The following is a 22,857-nucleotide window of genomic DNA, read 5'->3' on the forward strand; positions in this document are numbered from 1 at the left end:
GTTGCAGATATACATATGCTAATTCAGTGAGTGTAATCCAGATGTCATCCTCTCCATAAATACTTCCACTCCAGGAGAATGGCAGTTTCCCAGCACCAAATGTTTGCGGGAAACAATGGACCATATTCAACTATACAGTTTTGCTAGTGGGAGCCTGTGCAAGAAGTTCTACTAGGGCAACTGGCGCTTTCTTTCTGTCCTTCTCCCAGGTACAACCCCCCCCCCATCATCTCTGTGGGGTTGGGAGATTCCCCCCAGAGCACTGTCAGGGAGGAGGAGAAGGGAGATTGTGAAAATACTTGTGCTGGTGGAGCAGATGCAATACTGCAACATTTACGTAATCTCACCTACAGATTCTTGCTATGGTAAACACAACAAAATTGTTAGTATTGAAGCAGTGGAATAGCACTTGTGTCCTAGCCTCTTATCAGGCAGTGCCTCTGACATCACTGCAAGAAGCATCATAAGCCTTCTTACTGGAGCCATTTTAAAAAACGCATCATCATTTCAGAACACATCATCATTTCAGAACACATTTTTGCTTCCCCCTCGCTACTCTTACCACTCAAGGATCTGTGCCTAGAGTTTAGACCTATCTTTTATGCAGGTTTAGAAGCCCCTCTCAAAGTGATTTCTTGTTTTGCCTTATGAGCAGTGTAATTTTAAAAGCTTTTAAGTATTTGAATCTGTGATAACTTGTAATTGAGTAGAGTGTTAGACTGTCCTATATTCTTCAAATAAATAAATAAATTCATGTTTTGTAATATTTGTATTATTTACTCTTTTGTAAGTAGTCTTGGGAATGTCAAGTGGCCCTTCAAGGGTGAGATATAAATGTCAGAAATAACTAAAGTGTGATTAGACTAATCTACCTGGAACTAAGTGTAGTTACCCAGAACTCATGAATCGAAATAAAGATTGCAAGCACTTAATAGTTTAACTCCAGCAATCTTATTGTCGTAATAGTATGCACATTGCATAAACTTCTTAATTATTATTTTTTTACAATCCAAAGTGATTCTTGTAATGTCCACTAGATTGTATGCCATGATACTGACTCATTATCTGAGTGCCTGTATAGCTAAAACATCCTTGCACAAGAGTGGAAGTATCAGCATGTTTATTAAAATGGAGAAGTGGAGGGGAATGGTAATGGTAATGGAATGACTGGTTTAGTTGGATGCAGAAGTAGGAGCACTCCGCATTGCAACATTTTGTTCTACGGCCCACTAGTGACTAGTCATTTAGATATCACATATAAGGAAAGGCAGAAGAGAAACTCGGCTTTGTAGAAAGTGCTTGAACAATCATTTCTGTAATTTTATTTGCATTTATTTATTTATTTATTTATTTATTTATTTATTTATTTATTTGCATGGAGACCTGTAGTTGTTGTTAAATTCTTTTTACTGTTAACCCATGTCTCTATTGTGTCATCCTAGTTTACCACCTTGCCAACTGAGCTCCATTTTCACAGCGCATGAGGCCATTTTCACTTAAACTAGATTCCCCCCCACATATAATTCAACTGCAAAATGTTGGTTATTGCTAGAATGCAATTTCAGTCATGTAATATTGTAATTTTTTTTTGCTTTCTATGCCTTGCTAACAATATTAACAAGTAGCATATTCCAGACTAAAAAGCGTTCTTAATGACACACTATGGAAAATGTCCTGAACCTGAACTCGAAGGATCAGGAAACAATACAAGGAATCTTTAATATTTATAATTCGAGAACTTGTCAGTCTGCTAAATCCTGTTTGACATTGCTCTGTTGCCTTGTAGGTTGACAATCTATTGCTCAACTATTTCTTGTAAGTGTCGGTGAGGTTGTAAGGTGAAATCAATCAATCAGAACTTTATTAGCAAAGCCAACAGGCCACAGCTATACAAGAATTAAAAATAAAATAAAATAAACATAAAGAGGGGATAAAAACAAACAAAAGGAGGTCCGTCAGATGAACACGTCTGTCACTCAGATGGTGGCCCTCAATTTCACAGCTCTCTCGATGTACCTTGCGACCTTCTCTGTTGTCTGACTGTCCGTATCAGATAAGAGAAAGAACAGTATAATGTCTTGTGGACGGCCGGGGTTGGAGAGAATGAGTGGAGTAATAATCTCATTCCTTAGGTCTTTATAAAGGGGGCAGGATAGGAGGACGTGGGACACTGTTTCCGTGTTGCCATCTCTGCATGGGCAGAGTCGTTTTTCAAATGGAGTCTTTTGGTAACGACCTTCGAGTACGGCAGAGGGAGTAAGGTGAAATAGTTTGGACATGATGCTTGAATGCTGAGAATGTTGCATTGAGTAGTTTTGTTGTAGCACAGGGGTTGGCAAAGTACGGTTCGTGGGCTGGATCAGGCCCGCGAGGGTCGTTAACTCGGCCTGGCCGCTGTCTGAGCTCCTTGGAAAAAAAAGACAAAAAAGAGCGAAGCTGCCATGCGTTTTCACACGAGGTCCTCCTTCAGGAGGTGCAGGAGGAGGAAAAGGAGGCAGAGTTGCCCCTGGCGGGAAAAGAGGCACCACCCAGGGTGGGGGAGGAGGTGATTTATGGGGGGAGGGAAAAGAGAGAGGGTGGGGAGAAGAGGCAGGAGCTCTCCCTGCTGGCTGCGCGGTGGTGATCAGGCCTCCGCTGCTGGCAGGAGGGCCCCCATCCCACCCCCGAAGCGTGGAAGAGGTGCTGGCAGCAGGAGGACCAGCAGGCCACAACAAAGCACCAAACCCAGGCAAGGACCCCCCCCATCCAAACAATGACTATCATCAGTGCAGGTAAGGAAAAAATTCATTTTTTTTAAAATTTTTATCATCTACAATACTGCCTGGCCTGCCTGGTGCTCTTGCATGGAATGTGTCCTTTTAAAATGCACCTGTGGGTTATTTGTGGGGCCTGCCTGGTGTGGATATTGTGCATAGGAATCCGTTCACCCCCCCCAATATAGTCTGGCCCCCCACAAGGTCTGAGGGACAGTGGACCTGCCCCCTGCTGAAAAAGTTTGCTGACCCAAGTTGTAGCATCAAAGGACTAAGTGGTAGTTTTGAAATGCCAGTAATAAATACATACTCAGAAATATAGAATAATGGGAAAAAATGAGATTTTTATTATTATTATTATTAAGAATTTTATTTAAAATTTTAAAACCAGTTACCAAACACAGTGGTAAGTCCTGTTATTCAGATGTTAAGTCCTGTATGCAGTCAATTCTATGTTACATAACCATATTCTGTATAACAATTGCAGTGGAAGTTTCAACTGGGCAAGGGGGTAAAATTTCTGTGGCAAAATATCATTTTTTTATGTTGACAACAACCACAGCAACAACACCCTTCCTTAGGGAAAAACATAGTTCCCCTGATATAGTCATTGAATTGGTGTGTATGGAACAGCCTTCCTTTCAGCTAAAATGCAGTATTTCCAGATTGTACAGTGTTAGGTCTGTTATTATCAGTGAGTGAATCACTGATCTCTTGGTTTTATAACTGATTTGCATACTACAATCTCTTGCATTCAAAACAGATAATTAAGATGACAAGGCATGGATTGCAAATCATTTTAATATGGGTAATCAACTTATTTCCACATCCCACACACTTTTCCAATAAGGTTTTAGACAATAAAATCAGAGAGCCAACACTTCCTGGAATTTGAAAGCACATTTGAAATATAATTCCTCTTGTTATATATAACAAATTCAGAGTTGCATACACATTTCGGACTCTTCTGCTGTCCCACTATGTCAGTGGAGCAATTTGTGTATTTTATATCTCAACAAACCTTATTACAATATAGGTTGAGATATAAAAGTTCAGCTAGTAAGTTCCAGGGCTTTACAGTGATTCAGAGTCAACGTTTCTGACTAAGACCCGTCGCAATCCATTGCAGCTGGGACTCCCCAGGACATGTTGGGTTTTATTTAATGCAAGTGTAGCTGTATAGACAGATGTAATGGAAAACACGTGTCCAATCTCTCCCTTGCATAATTTTATCACAATTAAACCACCTCCCTGAATTTTATTGTTGTTGTTTTTTTTAAAAAACACTTCTTTCATTTGTATTTTTAAGAACTGACAGACAGGGCGAGGCGAGGGGAGTGAGAGAACAAAAATCACATCTCCTCCTTTAAATGCCCATGACCGCTTCCGGCAAACTGTGAGGAGAAAAACTGCGCGCGCGCCCATCTAGAAAGCGTAGGGGGGCGGGAAATGAAGGGCGATTGCCAGCCTCCTGGTGGAGAAACGTACTTGAAACGTCGGAAAGAGAGCTCTGATTGGCCGCGTCGGAAGTCAACGAAAAAGAAAGATTGGTAGGATGAAGGGCATGACGGGGGTGGGAGAGAATCGCTCGGCGGCGGCGTCGCGATCCGGAGCACGCCGGCGGTGTGGGCGGAGCCTGCGCGAACCCCGCCTTCCCTTCCTTGGTCGCTCCCCTCCCCTCCCTTAAAGCACCAGCCCGTCGTCCGCGAGGGCCGCATAATAGTGGCGGCGCCTCAGGAGGTGCTTTGTGGTGCCGTCGGGGAGAGAGAGGGAGCGTGCTCCGCGAAACCCGCCACCCCCTCTCTCTTCCTTCTCGTTTCCTCCCTCGTCGCCTCAGCTGGCCCTGTGGCTGGATGCGGCTGAGCTCGGGCTCCCAGCCTCCGCGCCCCTGCCGCTGTTCGTGAGCCCGGCGCGGTCCAGACGGAGTCCCGGGCGCCGCCGCGATGTTTGACAAGACGAGGCTCCCTTATGTGGCGCTGGATTTGGTGTGCCTGATACTGGGTACGTCTCGGCCGGCCGGCCGCCCTGAGGGGAAGGGGAAAGGGGAGGAGGGAGGCGGCTGCGGGGAAAGGGAGGCTTGACGCCGGGGATGCTCCTTCGCTACGCGCTTCTTTTCCCTCTCCCGCCCCCCCTTCACACAACACCCTTGTTTCGCGGGGCGGGCGCTGCTTTTTTGCGAGCTGCTTCGCGAACTACGCCTGAGAGCAGCATTCGCATATGTACATATATATCCCGTACCTATATTGATATCCGGTGTGTGGAGTTTCACATGGGGTAGGGAAAAAACTCGCGTTTAATACGCGCTTGAAATATGGGTGCGTGTAAACATACATACATATGCGATACGTGTGTCCTGGTCTGCTTGGCTTCCATTGCATGTCAAGGGGCTAAGCTTCGCTTTTCCCACCTCCCGCCGCCAAGGCTGTGAGGAAGGCTTGGAAAAAGAGGGCGGTGGGGCAGTGGGCTGCAAATACCATACTTGCTTCCCCCATGTGCTCTGCCATCTTCCCCGCTTGCCATCACATTTTATTGTCACTGCTCTTTTCTCTGTGCTTCTTCCATCCCTAAACTCACCTAAATTCGGAGGTCAACCCCCAATTGTCTCACCTGAAGAAACTTGGTCACTGCAGCTTCTTCTGTCCATAGCAGGATTGTGTAGAGTGGACTGATGTAAGAATTTGTTTGAATCACTAGTGTACACCGAAAATTAAGAAACCTGCCTCTGTACACTGATAGTAGGTAGGACAGCGCTGGTAGGGTTTGTTGTCATGAAGCTGAAGTTTACTGGAAAACTGATGATATCATTTCCCTCCTATCTGGACAGGCTTGTATTTTTTTTTAAAAAAAGGAATAGCTGTGAACAGTTGTTCAGGTTGTTGATGTAAAAAAATGCAGATTTCCTTGATAACCGCGTCCAGCTTTCTTTGTCTAAAGCTGCTGTTTGTCATCCTTACAAGCTGTGAAGAAATAGGTCTTCCCATTTCGGTCACAAGATGTGAACACTCATTTCTAGGCTTTATTTTCTGAATATTATTTTCCCTTTTTCTGATCAAATGAGGAAATGAATATCCATTAGAGAGCTAACTGGAAAAAAGTGAGTAGTGTGCAGGTTTTCTTTTCTCAAGAATGGTAAGATTTCTTATCCTTTTGCATTAGGCAGTTTTATGTTGTGTGGCCTTAGAGAGCCTTGTTATGATAAGGATTGTGACTTAAATGTAATTTTGGTACTAAATGATCAATTGCCTTTATAACTAAATGTTTAGAGACTTTTCCCTGGCGAGTGGTACTCTTAGTTTGCTAGACACTCATCATTTAATTACTAGGAATGATGACTGATATCTATAGTTGATGAGTACTGGCAGTTTGACCAATGCTAAACATTACAGATTAAAGTACAGTAGTTGAAAATTTGTCACAATGCAAGAAGAGTGAGTGAGGGAACTTCTTGCTGTGTCTATTCTGGCATTTAAATAGAAAGAATGAGGGAATTTCTGTGCAATTGTCTTCTGTCAAAGTTAACGTAAGATCTTGAGCTATGTCTTACCTTATCTATTTGAAATCCTTTCCAATTCTGACAGCAGGCAGCAAAGAGGCAACAGGCCAATTTCAGTCTGACCATTTTTCTGCATGGGAGAATATATGAGAAAAATCTGTACCTCTGAATACTGTAAACGAAAAACCTGCAAAGAGGAGTGAACAGGAAACTAGTATCCTGTTTGTGGCATGCTGTTATAAAATCCATGCAGGTTTCTTTCTTTTGCTAATAAATTATATTGCTAGTGGTTATGCATTTGAAAGGCCTTGGTTTTTACCATGAACCCAGTAGCTGGTTTAAGGCTAGTTTGTACACCGCTTAGGGAGTGGTTTAGAAATCTTCTAAATAAAAATTCAATCTCAGATCTCCATCTTTTTTATATTGACCTACCTTACAGGGTTACTGTAATACTTTCAAGTTCATGTATATGTGAAGCTTCTTGAATTAAGTGCTATACAAATGCTTTATAGTAATAATGATATACATTTCTCCCAATGGAGAAAAGTTTCTGGAACTGGTTTTATATCTGCCAGCTAATGCATCTGAATAAAAAAAGGATGCATGCAGCATCTTTTTTCTTTTTTTAGTACATGCTCCTTACTTGAATACAGTGTATAGTTCATGGATGACCATTTAACTGAAAAAGGGAGAGTTTATGAGTGGTTTTCTTCAGGTTCAGTGGCGTTCAACATTTGGATGAAATAGTTGATACTTCCAGAAGCTCAATTCAGATATGTCAAGCCATGTTTAAGCAAGTTGAACAATTGTTGGCAGGGCATAAGCAATGGCTTCTGATGAGCTAGCAAACCAGAACTGGAAAACATGGAAAACATGAACCAGGGTTTGTGATAACAAAGATTGCATTTCCCCAAATATAGCCAAATAGAAGCCCCAGCAGCAAAGAGTGGGCAAAGGTAATACAGTAATTCTTTGCAAGCTGCAAACCTGAGATTCCAAGGGATTATATTAATAATTTACCTATGTATACTTGAGGTTACGGTGGGTGATTTGATAATTATATCTCAAGCGGTGATGTCAGTTGTATCTTGCATCATTCTGTTTCAAGCATCAAAGGTGGTTACAGAGCTGTAGATGATCTCTCATGTCTTACGAAGTGAATGGTAGCTCCTATTGGGTGGCACCACTATACAGGTGACACCCAGCTGTATTTCTTCTTGTCATCAGAATCAGGTGAGGTCATGCAGGTACTGGACTAGTAGTCTCTGATCACTGTAATAGGTTGGTTGAGGGTGTATAAATTAAAACGGAATCCTGATAATACAGATGCTTTAGTTGGTGGTTCCTGGCTCCAGGAGTTATGTGAATGACCTGTTCTTGACAGTGCTTCTTTCTGCTTGAAAGAACAAGTGTGTAGGTTGGGAGTGTGTGTGCCTGCGCACTGTTGGATTCTACCATGTGACACTACATTGCAGCAGCAGCATGGAATGCTTTCCCCCAGCTATGGCTGTTTATGCATAGGGATACTCTGGCCACAGTAATCTATGCTGTTAATAATGTCTCATTTGGATTACTATAATGCTGTCTACTTGGGGCTGTTCTTGAAGATGACCTGGAAACTCCAAGTAGTGCAAAATGAAGTGGCTTGGCTTCTGAATGGAGTTCCCACATCTGTTTTTAAAAGATTTGCACAGGCTGCCAATACATTCCCAGTCTCAATTTTAAGGTGTTACAGATGACTCATAAAGCCCTGAATGGTTTGGTATCTAAATACTTGAAAAAGAACTTCTCCCTATATAGTCCTAATTTACCAGGGTTGCTCTCCTTATCGTCCTTATTGTGGGAGCTTTATAACTGGAGCTGACTTGAGGTGGTTCCCCTGCCTTGGAACTCTTTGCTTTATGAAATCTTGCTAGAACATGCACTGCTGTTATTTCAGTCTGAGCTTAAAACCTGATATATTTGGATTTCTGATCTTTAAAAATTGAATTTTTACCTTCTTTTGTGTTTTTATTGATGCTGATAGGGTTATTTGGCTGAATTTGGTGTTACCCTGTCCTGAGATATTCAGATTATGGGCAGGATATAAATAGCCTAGCTATGGGTCTAATACCTGACCTGCTTCTTACATTACTTAATTTCAGAGACATGAAATAGCAGGATACCTATTTCTGTGTGCTCGAGAATACTGAATGGTTTTTTGTTTTTGTTTTTACAAGAGTGGTTATTATGTTAATTTAAGAGAGTGGTAAGAGACAAAGAGCATAATAACATAAGAAGTGTTTGTTGAATCAGATCAAACCTACCTCATCCTGCATCCTGGTCCTCATAGTTGCCAGTCGCCCTGTGGCATGCCTTTCATGTAGTAGCTTGTAGGGTGATCTGATGTTTGCATGAAATTCTTGTTGCTTGTCTGCCAGGCTCTCTATATTTTGGCTGCTGCCAGCAGGAATCTGATAGGGTGAAACCAGTGGGAGATCTGTGGTTGGTTTCTGTTGGAGGGCTTTGCACAGCAGTCCAAAAGGAAAGATTTTTAAAGACAGGATTGGTTAAATCACTTAGAGGTTTTTGTGTTCTACAGGTGTTAGCCTCAGTCTTTAAACATTGTGGGTATTTTGTATTGCAATCTCAGATTCTAAGTGTAGAAGTAATGTAGGGCAGGCTCCACCAGGAATTAATCCAATTAAAGACTGATTATGATAGGATTGCTTTTATTTTGTGTAGTTCTCAGGTAAAGGAGACCTTTGCCTAAAAAATACTCTGGTGGGTTGTGCTCCATGTTCATATTCTGTCACCCAACACCCAATCACAATGTATTTTCCTTTCTGGAGATTTCCCCCCAAATATGCTCTAGTTGTTTGAGCTTGTTCCCTGGGTCAGGGACTGGCAGATTTCAGGTTTGCAGGATGTGCTGTGTCTGTGTCTTTCTTGTCTGTTTGTTTTTACTAGAACATTCAAGATCCACCAACCACAGCCAAGCGCTAGGTAATGGGTTGTGTTGTGTTGTGTGTGTGGAAAGCCTTTTAGTTGTTGTGGGTGTTGTTGTTTTTTAAAAATACTGGGACTCAGAAACCCTTGCTGATCTTACTGATAATCACCCATAGATCTACCAGTACATGCTGAACTGCCTTTTGATTACCCCTGGTCTGAGTAATCAAAAATTGATGCTGCTTATTCTGTGTTTTTAAATGGTATGTTCTTAATTGGAACATGTGGAAGTGGCTAATAACATTTGTGTGGATATCACCCATTAGGGCCATGTGTTAGGAAAGCTGTTTGATCAGCTTCAGTATCTCTACCTTGAAGTCTGGCCCTTTGGATTATTCAAAGTGCATGCAAAGTGTGTTATCTGCTGCCTTGTGGGACATCTTTGGGAGAAGAAAAGGCTAAGAGTAAACTCTACAGAAATCCGGAGTAGAGTTTTTAAGGTGGTTGGATGTCTTGTACGCCTCCTTCCAGCAACTCCTGCAGCCAAGCTGGTGCCAAATGTATTGCTTTGCTTTGTTTTGGACCACATCGGCAAGGCTGAGATCGGCATCTTGGAGTCTGGGTAACCTAGGACTTCCATACACACAGCCCAGGCCTCTGCTTCACAGAGGAGATGCACTCCATTGTCTCTTAAGACAGACAGGTGCCAACAACAGTGTGAAGTGTCTTGAACATTCAAAATGCTAAGAATTATAAGCTCTTAATTTATTGCTGAAAGACCATATTTATTTTTAGCTGAAGTCCCATGTTACATATGTTCTGTAGGGAAGTTATGAATCCAGGATTTTGAAGGATACAAGTAGAATAATCCTATGTGCCATTTTCTAGAAAACACAAAGACTCACACTATATTTAGCATTGGGGCTATAGTTCTACCCTATAGAAACACTTGGCTCTAGGTGCAATGAGGAAATACATTTTTCCTATTTCCTGTCAATGACTCTAAATTACTGCTCTCCTAATACAGCTGATGAAACAATTCTGGTGTTTAATTTACATTTGGCTTTAATTATGATGTTTGCTTCCAAAGCTGTGAGTAATTTAAGTTACACTGCACTTCAGGTTTGCTTGCCTACTTTCTGTAAAAATGCTGCTGCAGGGTGACTAAGGCTGCGGTCCTATACCCATTCACCTGGAAGTAAGCCATACTGAGATCAATGGGACTACTGAGTAGACATGTCTAGTGTTGTATTGTGGAATACTGCTGATGGGGCCCCAAAAACAGGTTGTAACCAAATGTGTGTTACGGCTGCCTGATTATCCTTTCAAGGGGGTACAGTAAAGGAGAAGCAGTGGGGAGGGGCATCTAATCCTTTTCCAGCTAGTTGTTTCCCTTATTCTGCCCCCCCCCGGTAACTTCTCCCATAGTGTGTTAAGTGTGTATGCCCCTTCCCATTTAAAATTGTGGCAAAAAACCAGGAGGTAGCAAAATTTAGTTGCCCCCACTTTCTGCTGCATTTCCACTCCCCAACACTGCAACAAAAAGTGATTCCCTTCCTTTATCTGAACAAGAGCAATGTGTAGTTTATGTCTCTGACATAAATATTACTTTTAGTTAGTTTGATCCTCCAGTCATTTGACTTCTTTTCTCTGTAGGTAGAAGGTTACAGCTTCAATACAGATCTGAGATTGCTCCAGTTCTCTGTGCTCCTGCCAACGTAGCAGTCTGAAAGCATACCAGTGCATGTAGATAAATAGGTACTGATGCGGTGGGAAGGTAAATGGTGTTTCCGTGCACTCTGTCACTCATCACGGTATCCCACTGTGCCAGAAGTGTTTTAGTCATGATGACCACATGACCCGGAAAGCTGTCTGTGGATAAATGCCCACTCCTTTGACCTGGAACGAGATGAGTGCCACACCCCATAGCTGCTTTTGACTGGACTTAACTGTCCAGGGGCCTTTTACCTTTTTACTGTGACCAGTTCTCTGTGGGCCTGTAGACCAGTCTGCATTGCTTGAGTATTACCACTCTCCTTGTTCACTGTGAGTCCCAAGGTTCTGTGTAATACCACTTATCATACCATCACAGGGATAATAGACTTCTGAGGCAGAAAATGTTGCTTTCTTTTCTCTCTGAGCCTTTATAGATACACCAGATGACAGAACTCTAGATGTCTAGTGGTAGAACTCTAGATTTCTAGGTGTAGAAGCTGATGGCAGTGCCAGCAGTTTCTAAGGCTTCTAAGAAGTTCTCTCTTTTGGGTCAGAAAGCAGAGCATAAATGGGCCGTATAAAAGGTTGCCATTTCTCTTCTGACAGGGTTTCTTCTAACAGATACGTAACACACAGAAATGTTACGTTTAAATGCTGGGGGAAACGACAGCACTTAAGACATAAGGTGCATGCCTAATAAAGGTGGCAAACTAATTGTGCTGTTGCCCATGTGCCTTGTCATTCTTTTGCTGTCTAATGCTTTAGGCAGCCATTGTTTGTAGGATGCATTCTTGATACAGAAGATATCGTAAACATGCTTTCAATGGACTGAAATCAATGGGAAAGCTTATTGGTAAATGTGTTGGTGATTGTTGTACAGTTTTTTAAAGATGGGGAGTGATCTTAAATTGGAAAGGCTTACTTTCAAAATATTGTTGTAAATATTCCCTAAGTTCCCCAAGGTATTAAAAGATCACATTTTATTGTGGAACAAAGCAGAAGGGCTTAAATTGCAAAATCGCCCCCCCCTCCTCCGGTCTGGCATAGTTTCTCAGTGGTTGGTCATGCCTGTGATACTCTTGCTGCCAAGAACAGCACTGGGGAGCGCTGTCATTGTGTAGCATAATGGCAGTCTACCATACCCAGGCCCAGAGGCAGTTAACCTTCATCATAATTCTGTTTGCTGCAGAGGAAGTGAAAGAAACCAAACTATGGTTTTACTAAGCCAGAGTTGGTTTTGGGCATCACACTAGTTGTTTTCTTTTGAAAGCAGGGCAATAAGACAGTTTAGCCTGAAGTCATCAAAGCCTATCTTGCCACCAATTAATTATAACAGTTTTCTATCTAATAGGAAGTTGTACAACTATACTTGAGGGGTTTGTAGCTTTTATTCCCATCTGTAACTCATGCATTAAATTGTTAAGGACTTAACAACTGGGGCTTCTGTTCTGGCTTTTTGTGTAGATACTCAGATTGCTGTGCTAGACAGTCCAGTTGTTCTACAGACAAATTTGCCCCTTTTATGGAGAAACAGCCCATAAATATGGCTTGGAGAAGAGCTGGAGGTAAGGGCAACTGAAACATGTTCTCAGAGTTGTTGTTGAGAAGCACTTTTACAATTGGTTGACTAAGGAACATATTTTCAATTGGCTTGACCATGTGGGAAGTATAGAAATTGCTTTGCCTCTTGCATAGTTTTATATACCCAAATCTGTTATCATGCAGTCTGGCATTTTTCTCTTGACAGCAATTATTTCAACCATATGAAACTTTCTTTGTATTTGCGTGTGTGTTAAAAAGTGTAAAACAATAAATAAATAGCAACAAAAACAATGATATTTCCCCCTTCCCCCAATTTTTCCCATATGGACCAAATCTGGATGACTCTTGATGCCAGAACATATTGGTGGAATAAACTTTGAATATGTAGTGAAGATTTAAAACCCAGTAACTAATGTTGTATGTTTACAAGTAAAACAAAATGGGCGTTTTAAACCAATTTAAACAATGACCATCAAGTGATGTGATAAACTGATGAATTGTGTGATAGAACACTTTATGTTGGTTGATTTAGTTTAGTGCAATTAAACTGGCATTTGACAGTTAAGTGGTATGTTTGGGTCTGTGAATTAGGAGACAGTAAATAAGAAACACTGTATGGAACAATTTTATCTGCTTTGTATAGTCTTCCTAGTATATGCTCTTAAAATATGAATAAAATCAGAAATAACTTGTGCCTATTCCAAATTTCGATGGTTTAGAGAGAACTGTGATTTAAATAGTTCTCTGATAAGCCTAATGCCATGCTTTGTATGCACGTGTGTCTAATAAGACCTCACAAACTGGTTGCTTCTGTTATGTTTTCTTGTAATACTGATAGTCCATCCTTGGACCATCTGGGAATCTCCTGACTTTACCTTGGAAACAACAGCTTTTGTCATCTTTGTATTTAGTGGGTGTGTCTCTTCTTGGGAATGATTGAATGAGTCTCAAGGTGGTATTACTGTGGGATAAAAATAAAACTCCAAAATGCCCCTTGACTCTTTAATTGACCTATAATTGATAGGATTTTCTGCATGAGCAGGCCTGTAGTAGTTTAGCTACATGTGTTGCCAAATGGCTGCAGTTAACTCTCATAAAATATAGTTGTACTGTCCTGAGCAGCGTCCTTATGATTATACTAGTATTTGCTACTATATTAGATCAGTTAGATAAGCTGACAGCAAAGATTGACAGTAATCCCTCATCTATGCATCAAGCCCAATTCCATATACATGAAAATCATATATAATCAAACCTTTGGAGCTACCCTGCAGTTAGCAGGTGTGTGGGGTGGGGGGGGGGAGAAAGAGCATCCCCAGCACGCCCAGATCCAGTGCACTGAGTGGGCCTGTGAATGGGCTTTTTGAAAAGTAAGAGAAAACCTGGACGAAGTCTCCATCTTCCACACTTGTTGCAAAAATTAAAGGGTACTTTGACTGGCATAGTCAAATGTTTTTAAGGGAATTTTCCATACTCCATGAAATGATGGTTTGGATTGTTACATAGGAACTTATTGCTTAGCGTATATTCACACTTACGGCATAACTTCAGAAGTGAAGCTTCTCAAGGAGAATTGCCATGTCCTTTAAAATACAGAAAGATTTTTATTCTGCAGGAGATTCCTCTCCCTTCAAGAGTTGCTTGCATTTGCTTTGGCCAGAGCTGTGGCTTTTTTAAAAAAAGAAAATTTTATAATGGTTATTCTCACATTTTGCTGGAAAGGATGAAGGGTTAGTTTTCCACCCAAGAAAAATCCCAAACTGCCCTTCACATTTGTTAAAACGTGTGTGTGTGTGTGTGTGTGTGTGCGCGCGCACACACACACACACACACACACATACACACACACATTTTAGGATGCCCATTACTGGAGCTCTTTGCTACCTTAGAAATATGAGCACCTATATATATTCTATTAAAATATTTTACTACTTAAAACATACATTGCAATTTGGTTTATGTCCCACAATATAAAAATGACATGGTTTTAAAGTAAGTTCTGGAAATGTTTCCAGTCTTGCATGCTATGGAAACTCCAGTGTGCCAAGGGAAAGGATGGTTCCCATTATATCCAGAAGGGCTTTATGTTTAGTACTTTTGTTTCACGGTGCGCTTCATGTAGTACGAGGTGATAGTCTAGTCTAGTTCAGTATTGTGCCAACTCTGGCTTATGTTATACAATAATGTGGTTATGAAATGGCTATTTAGTTTGCCTGTCCCCAGTTTCCCACTCCCATAGTCCTATTGAAAGAAGAAGCGTATCCTGGAAGGAGAAGTATTTGAATGTTCTTCCTGTTACTCAGATGCTGTGTACAAAGTTCATGGTCATTCACTCCCTTTTACTTCTGCTTACGCAAAAGTGACAGTAGTGTAATACTTTCCATTAGGTACCATCAAAATTTACAAAGTAGTGCACTAGCTTTCAAGTTCAGCTTTTCAGTAGTTGCTCAGTATTTTGTGATTTTTTGTGATGCTTTAAACATTCCTCTTTGCTTTGGATTTTCTCTGATGGACTGGCATAGCTACCAGTTTCTTTTTCTTTTTCATTTAGTGTGTGCACACCAGTTTAGGGTGGAGACAGGTTTTAAATAATTGGCTGATTTTACAGGCTTTATATGGAATAGAAAATACTAGATTATAAAAAGAAGTCTTTCTCATGTGAGAAAGTATGCCTAATACTTGCTTGTCAACATAAAGTGTTGCTTAATAAACCTAGTGACAATCTGTTAAACTTTCCAGTGTGAAGATTAAATTGTCCAGCATAAAATGAAATGTGCTTTTTAAAAGGCCTCATTTATACCTGTACTCTAGATGAAACCATGATGTGTGATTGATTCTGAAGTGCTTTGTAAAGGGGCGCTCTCCTCCTCCAGTATTTGTAAAAAATATTTCCCCACTCCACAGTATCTGGAATTCTGTAACTGATTTTTGCATTGGTTTTTCTGCCATGGGATGTTCTGCCATAAAATGTTCTATATAATCTAGAGGCAGCCTTCTCTGAAGCCGCCTTATGAAGCTTTGTTTTCCCATCTTGCCCTTTTATTTATTTTCTTTTCACAGTTGATAAGACTTTAAATAGCCATGGTGAAAGTACACAAGATCAAAGTAATTTTAAGCAAACAGACCTGTGATCCACGTTGCAATAGGGGAGGAAGTTGGCAGACCCTCTGAACTATTGCATTGAGAGAGGGTTGACATGTAAGTCCTAGGTTCAGCACCTATCATCTTGAAGAAAAAGGTATCTGGTTGAAGAGTAAGGAAGAGTTGCTTTCTGTGAACTTTGAGACCTGCTGCACAGCTTGGTAGATAATACTGGACTGAATAGACCAGTGGTCTGATGTTTTATAAAGGCAAAAACTTCTGTTCCAGGTGTGGGGAACCTTTGGCATTGCACTGTTGCTGTATTACAACTCCTGTCAGTCCCAGCAAGCATAGCCAGTGGCCAAGGGTGTTGGGAGTTGTAGGTCAGCAACATGTGGAAGACCAGCAGTCCCCCATACTTGTTTTATTCCCACAGTACTTAGGTAGTAACTTATTTCTTTGCACTGGGGCCCAATCCAAGGGTTGTATCCAATGCTGTCAGTCCGCTGACTCAAAGGCCCTTGTGCTAGTGATGGATTCCTGTGTTGCACAGCATTGAGAAATACCGGTAAACCCTCAAGATCTACCCACCCTGGAAGAATGGCAGATGCAGTTGATGGACTATATGCAACTAGCTGAGATGACCGGCAGAATCCGAGATCTGGGAGAAGAGAGAGTTGAAGAAGACTGGAAGAAATTTAAGACTTATTTACAAAAATATTGTAATTTGGCTGAATGTTGACAGGGATGCCAGAACAGAAATAATTGTCTATCACTAAACTAGATTTAAGTTTAACCATATTTTAATGACTGAATCTAAAGACTATGAACAAAATGATAATTTGCTTGGAAATAATTCTATAACGATGCAAGTGTGTGGGGGAGGTGTGAGGGAGTCCAAAGTTATGATGAAAAGATGTTAAATAATCAATGTTTGTTTTACTAAATATGCCTTTTTGTATTGAAAAACCTTAATAAATATATATTTAAAAAAAAGAGAAATACCGGTAAACCAGCACAATAGGTCTGCTGGTGAAACCAATGATTTGATTAATTTATGTTGCGTATACTGTAGTACTTAATAAAAGCAATCTAAGTGGTTTGCAAAGAAACCTACGGAGATACCCAATAAATATTTAATCAAAGACCTATGTAATTCAACCAAATTAGAAAGTGAAATAATTAAAATTGCACTAGTGGAAAGGGCTCATCAACCTTGGGAAGGTAGCTTATCTAGGAGAAGGAAACCTCTGCTGCTGGAAGAAGTGCTAAAGGAGTAAACCCTAGACAAATCTGGAGTTCCTAAGATGGTTGGATGATGCCTTGTATGCCTCCTTCTGGCAACTTCGGCAGATTTCTTGCTCTGCTTTTCTTTGGACCACATCAGTGAGACCAAGAGAGGGTTCTTGTCGCCTGGGCAGCCCAGGACCTCTATACACACTGCCCAAGCTTGTGCCCCAGGGATGTCACTTCAGTGCAGCTAACACAGCGGTTTGACTTCACCCCTGGAGATGTACTCCATTGTCTCTCAAGACAGACAGATGCCAACTACTACTACTACAACAACTACTACTAGTGGAAATATTGTGAAACTATTTTTTATTTTACTGCCCTGTATGAATTATACATGCAAATGCAAGATTTTGGGAGAAGTCCTGTTGTGCAGTTGGAAAACAATGCGAAGATTGTATATTATTATTTCACAGTGTTTATGTACCATGTGATTGTAATAAAACCTCATAAACTGAACTATAATACAGGATTGCTATTTTAACCTACAGATAAAGCAATTAAATACTTAGGAATTATTTTTTTGTGAAGGATAGCTTTAATTGATGGTACTGAGAACACACATGATTATTATTTTTGAGACTATTTTGTTTCTGGTCTGTTATATCTGAGAATGAAAGAAAATATGAAAGATGGCTTTATTAACATTACTGTGTACATGCTTCAGTATGTAAAAAAACCCTTTATTAAGAAAGCTGCAATATGCAATTTATTTAAATCCAACAATTAATTAGCTGTGATCACCTTTTTTTAGAAAAATATCTGTTCACAACCTTCTTATGTATGGTTTTTGATTGCCTCTGCTGTGCTACTGCTGTAATCTAACTTCTTGCTTCCTTTAGTGATTTGAGCTACAGAATACTGTTTACCAGGAAATATTTCTGAAACCAAAGCTCTCTTTGTATCTATTCAAAACAAAAGAAAATGCCCGAATCTGTGAGCAAAGTTGGAGGGGGCTCTATTGCTAGAGCCTGATGCTGTTCCTGCCAAATAGCATTTATGGCTTCTGTCTGTGTTCTGCAGTAGCTCTTTTCTATGGCAAAGGATACCAAGCTTCCTGCTAGAAAGCCACATAGCTGCATGCAAATTCTCTTAAATTCAGGAATACTCCCTGTGCACCCTTTGTACTTTCCTCTGTGGTTAAAAGCGGAAATGTGAGCTGATTTCACCATTGAAATGCCAACTGTTAATCAGTATCATGACAGAAAAAATATAGCATGGATCAATGTGGTGGTTTCAGCTATGAAGTTGGCTTTTGTATTTGCTGCATATGCAAGAGATCGTTGAGGGACATCATGTTATGTTAACAGAACATCTTGTTATGCTAATCGGGCATGGCTGGGCTATTTTTGCTGTGTGTGGTGCTTTTCCAGGGCTTATAAAAACTTCAATCTTAGCTGGAATATTTTCCTAATGTAAACCGATTAATTAAAAAACCAGGCATATTTTTGCCAAGGGAAGCACATTTTTCACCTTTGGATATTAACATGTTGGCACTCCTTTTCCTGTGGACTTTAACTTTCAGAACTGAGGATTTCCTTTTGGTTCCCCCGCCCTGCTTGTGTTTCCTTCCCTAAAGGCTTCTAAGCCAGGACAATTGTGTCCAATTCTCCCAACTGAAATGCTTGGCTTTTTGGCTAGCGGATGCTGTGGTTAGATAAACTGGTGTTAATTGACCGAAAGTTCACATTTGTGTTGGATATAATTCCAAAAGTTTTAATTCTGTAATTTATTTTTAATCTTGTCATTTGGTACTTTGAAAAGGATTATGATAATTTTTATATATGTATATTAAGCTATTTTATATGGCTTTTCAGGACTGTGTGACCCTCTCAGGGTGGTTCACTTAATAAAATAATAGATCTCTCCATATAGCAGCAGTGAATAAATTACTTTTTAAAGCCTGGACCAGCCTCAAATAGGTTAAAAGTGAATGTAATGCAGCCAATTTCTTTAAAAGCCACTAATGAAAGAGCAAAGAGCACTTCTGTGGGGAGGGAGTTCCATAATGAGGATAACAAATGCCCCCAAATTAGGCTGGAAAACAGATTAGAATTGAACTACTGTAAACAATCAGTATCTTAGAGAAACACCTGGAACCATGAAACCACCCTTTCCAGTATCTTATTGAAGAGTGGAACGTGAGATACTGGCTAATAGTTATTAATAGCCAGAGGGTCCACATTTCCATTTTTTGGAACAGGTGTCTAACCATTGCTTCTCTGAGATCAGTAAGCATTGCACTCTCAGAGAAGCATGAACTGCCACCAAGGTAAAGGTGATAAGCCCTAACCTGGCAGATTTTAATAATTAGGTAGAGTAAGGATCCATAGGGAGATGATAGGCCTTAATTCTCAACTCTCCAATACATTTGTCCATGTCACCAACTGGCATAAGCTGCAAAGCTCACTGACTCCTTCTGTAAGCTCAGACAAGGAGACTGTTACTCAGCAGGGCAGGTGGTACAGCAGCAGAATCCAAGGCTTATCTCTAGTCCTTGACACCATGTAGAGAGACTGAGAGCTAGCTGTCTGGACACACATTTGCTTTCCAGCCATGTTTCAGTAATGCAGCAAGAAGTTAACAACTTCCCATTAGTTGATCTAACATTCACAAAAAGCACCTTGAAATTGTGGGTGCCTGCAGAATGGAGAGGGAGCACAGATACCTGGCTCCCTTTCATCTACCACGTCTACTTCTCACATGCCATAGCATCGTCTGCTCCTTAAAATCCAAATGGTGGCCTTTAACCCAGAGCCTTCCAAACTGTGTGTTGCAATACAGTGTGTAGGTGTGTTGCTTCCTGCATGCCTCCCAGGGCTAGAAAGGGGTTAGTTTAACCTCTGGTTTGCTAGTAAAACTGAATTACTTGTTTCACAAAATGATGCATGTCTAAAAACTGTGCCACCAATATGAAAAGTTTGGAAAGCTCTGCTTTAGCCCAATCTGCTTTGACTGATAGCAGTTGTTTAGGGTTTACTTATCCTTTGAGTTGGGGATGACAAGGTGAAGACCTTCCTGAATCCAGAAAGTATGCCATATCATAGGAATCTTGTCTTAGTTTAGACAAGATGAATCATGAGCCTGATGAAAATAGGTAGCAGCTTCCTTGTCCTTTTATTTGTCAGGTTTAATCAGACCACAAGGATTAGATCTGTACCTCAAGGCTTGTGACGTCTAGTCTCAGAACTGATTGTATGCTTGTAATTTGGTTGTGAGCTTTATTGACGTCTCCCCTATAGGTTGTGCCTCCATTCCTGAGAAATCAACACACCTGCCTCCTTCTCCATCACTGTTGAGATTGTTCATGAGCATTAGTGGCTGTGTCATAGAATGGTAGCTGTGAATCGCAGACAAGAGCTACAGTTGTCCTTACTAAATGTCTACACAATATTTGGTGTATTTTAAAATATTGTATTTATGCCCCCTCTCCTCATAAAGGCTGCTTGAGGCAAATGCAGGGTTGTTGATGTTTTTTAAATTCTGGTTTCCATGATTAGTGCTTCCTGCTGTATCACATAAGTAAGGGGCGTGAAACCTTTTTCAGTCTGAGGACTACATTTCCTTACTGGCAACCTTCCAGAGGCCACATGAGTAGTGGGTAGACAAGTGGATGTAAATTTTACCTTCATACAATAGACTGATATTCACTGTCTCACACCCCTCTCTATCTTATATCCAGGCAAAGAAGATTTAATACCACTTCAAGGACAAATTCCAGCAAGACAAAAACACTCAGAGGCCTAGCTCCACAACCTCCTTTAAGGAGTGTGGCCTGTGGAGAGCCCAAAGGGCCAGACAGAAAGGCCTGGAGGGCCACATTAGGTTCCCCTTTCTTGACTTAAGTGATATTGTATCTTTCCTTTTTTTTTTAATGGTAAATGAGGTCAAGATTCCTTCTCTCCCAGATCAATGTTCTCTTGTTTCCAGTACCTCATATGGTCTTTATTTTTTAATAGCTCTACAGCCACACCCAGTTCATATTTCTGAAATGTTATGAATGCGAATATAGGACACACTAGAACTTGCAATGACTTGTTTGTAATTGCTGCTGCTTCTAGTTGCATATTGTTGAAAGTGAGCAATGTTCAATTTATAGGACCTGTCTCACCAAGCTCCTTTAGCAGTTCTATTTTCCTAATGTAAGATAGGCTTTTTATTTGGTAATTTAGGAGGGGCAAATAAGGCGCACCTTCTAGTAATTCACTGGCTTGCATCCAGAGATGTTTTCTGATAGTCGAAAGGCACTTCCATGTGCACAAAGCAGCCCTGCTGAATTCTCCTGATTCCCCGTCCCATTGCAGCTCTTCATGTCCCATCAACCCCTGTTCCAGATGGTCCCTGAAGCTTCTGAAGTGGCTATTTGGGGAGGTCCACAGCTTGTAGTGGAAGAGGTCAGCAAGGTCCTCTTGTGCTAATGGAGTTTCACTTATCCAGCTCTGGCTCCAACACTTTATATGAAGTCTATTTTACAGTTTCCCCCCTCTGATTTAGTCTGTTTTATCTTGCTCAAGATCACCGAGTATATGGGCAAGCTGGGGTTGCAAACTTGAAGTTGCACCTGCTGCTTGAATGGAGCTCTGTTCACATAGGATTTCCCTTTCCTTTTCACCTCACTGTACACCCACCTCCAAATCTGCTCTGAAGAATCCCTCACCCCTCTGGAATAGTTGTTGAGGGTGGGCTTTAGGGGAGAGGAGGAAGTTCCATTGTGCAAGTGGAAGTCTGTTACATGAGTGGAATGGTAGTGTTGGATACCACTTTACATCTTGCACAGATCAACCATTCAGTCTGTTGGACTAGCTCTTATGGTACCCTAACAATCTATAACTTAAATTTAATAAATTTTGTCCATAAACTTTTAAAAAACTTCTTTAAAAATCTAATACAATTTTTAAAATCATGGTTTTTTTTAGAGAAAACCTAAGAAGAAAAAAATTTAAGCATAGGGATATGGAGTAAAGAGCTGTTGAGTTGCCTTACTTAAGGCCATTAAGGTCATACATGCCACTTTAGAGCACTTCTGCAGGTATGTATTTATGTCTTGCCCTTCTGTTAAAATGTAATCAAAGGTACAATAAAGGTAAAAGAAAAAAGTAGCAGAAATTTTAAAACAACACATGAAAGCTGGCAAGGAGAGGAGGAGATGTTGGGAAACCCCTGAAAGTTCAGCAAAAGGAAAGCAAATGAGCCTGTCAGTGTTTTAAAAAGGCATTTGTGCATACCATCATTGGAGTGTGTACTGGTATTTTAAGGTTTTTGAACTGGCATGGAACAGTAGAGGTGCAAATGACAATACTAGTTGCCTGCTAAGTAGGTAATGTAAAGAGGCTGCAGTATGCAGTGCTTCAGTTCACGCATCACACCAGCTATGGTTTTGCAACCAACAGTTACGAACTTGCAGACTTACAGCAGGTAAACTATGGTTTAGGCCTGTTTGTTTGTTTTCATTTCTTATCTGCTTAGCACTCCAGGCTCACTCCCATCTTCATGGTTCACTCCCCGCATTGGCAGGAAAGACTGCCTGAGACCCTGAGGGAGACTCTATTCCATACCCTCCAACATTTCTCTGATGAAAATAGGGACACCCCATTCCATAGGGATGATTTTACTATTTATACCCCACATATCTTACTGGGTAACCCCAGCTACTCTGGGCAGCTTCCAACATATATAAAAACCACAATAAAACATTAAAAAACTTCCCTATACAGGATTGCCTTTAGACAGCTCAGGGGTCATATAACCCCATACCCTCCAACATTGCTGCAAAGAAAATAGGGACATCCTAAGGAAAACTGGGGCATTCTGGGGTCAAATCAGAAACCGGGACAGCTTCTCTAAATCAGGGATGTTCCTGGAAAATAGGGACACTTGGAGGCTCTGCTATTCGTATTTCTCTCAACATTTCCCCCTTCCATTTACCGGGGGGGGGGGGGAGAAGAGACATAATCAAATAGTTTTTTTGAGGTGTATGTTTTGAGGCAATGTTTTATTTGTATTTTCTTTTCTTTTTGTGTGTTGCCCTGGAAGCTGTGCTGAAGGGTAGTATAG

At 40.9% G+C, this 22,857-nt stretch overlaps 1 protein-coding gene across 2 annotated transcripts in view; it reads left to right on the top strand.

The window, feature by feature from the left end:
* The first annotated feature begins 4,300 nt into the window (after window positions 1-4,300).
* Window positions 4,301-22,857, top strand: part of PLPP1 (phospholipid phosphatase 1) — a 93,480-nt gene continuing 74,923 nt past the window's right edge. Inside the window, exon 1 of one of the 2 annotated variants that reach the window (XM_083466249.1) lies at window positions 4,301-4,754. In XM_083466249.1, coding sequence (XP_083322375.1) covers window positions 4,697-4,754 — 58 coding nt within the window. In that variant the 5' untranslated portion in view covers window positions 4,301-4,696. The remainder of the gene's footprint in view (window positions 4,755-22,857) is intronic. The other variant, XM_083466250.1, reaches the window with a different exon arrangement.

Source organism: Podarcis liolepis (assembly GCF_965112155.1).
Source record: "Podarcis liolepis genome assembly, chromosome: 11".
Classification (NCBI taxonomy): domain Eukaryota; kingdom Metazoa; phylum Chordata; class Lepidosauria; order Squamata; family Lacertidae; genus Podarcis; species Podarcis liolepis.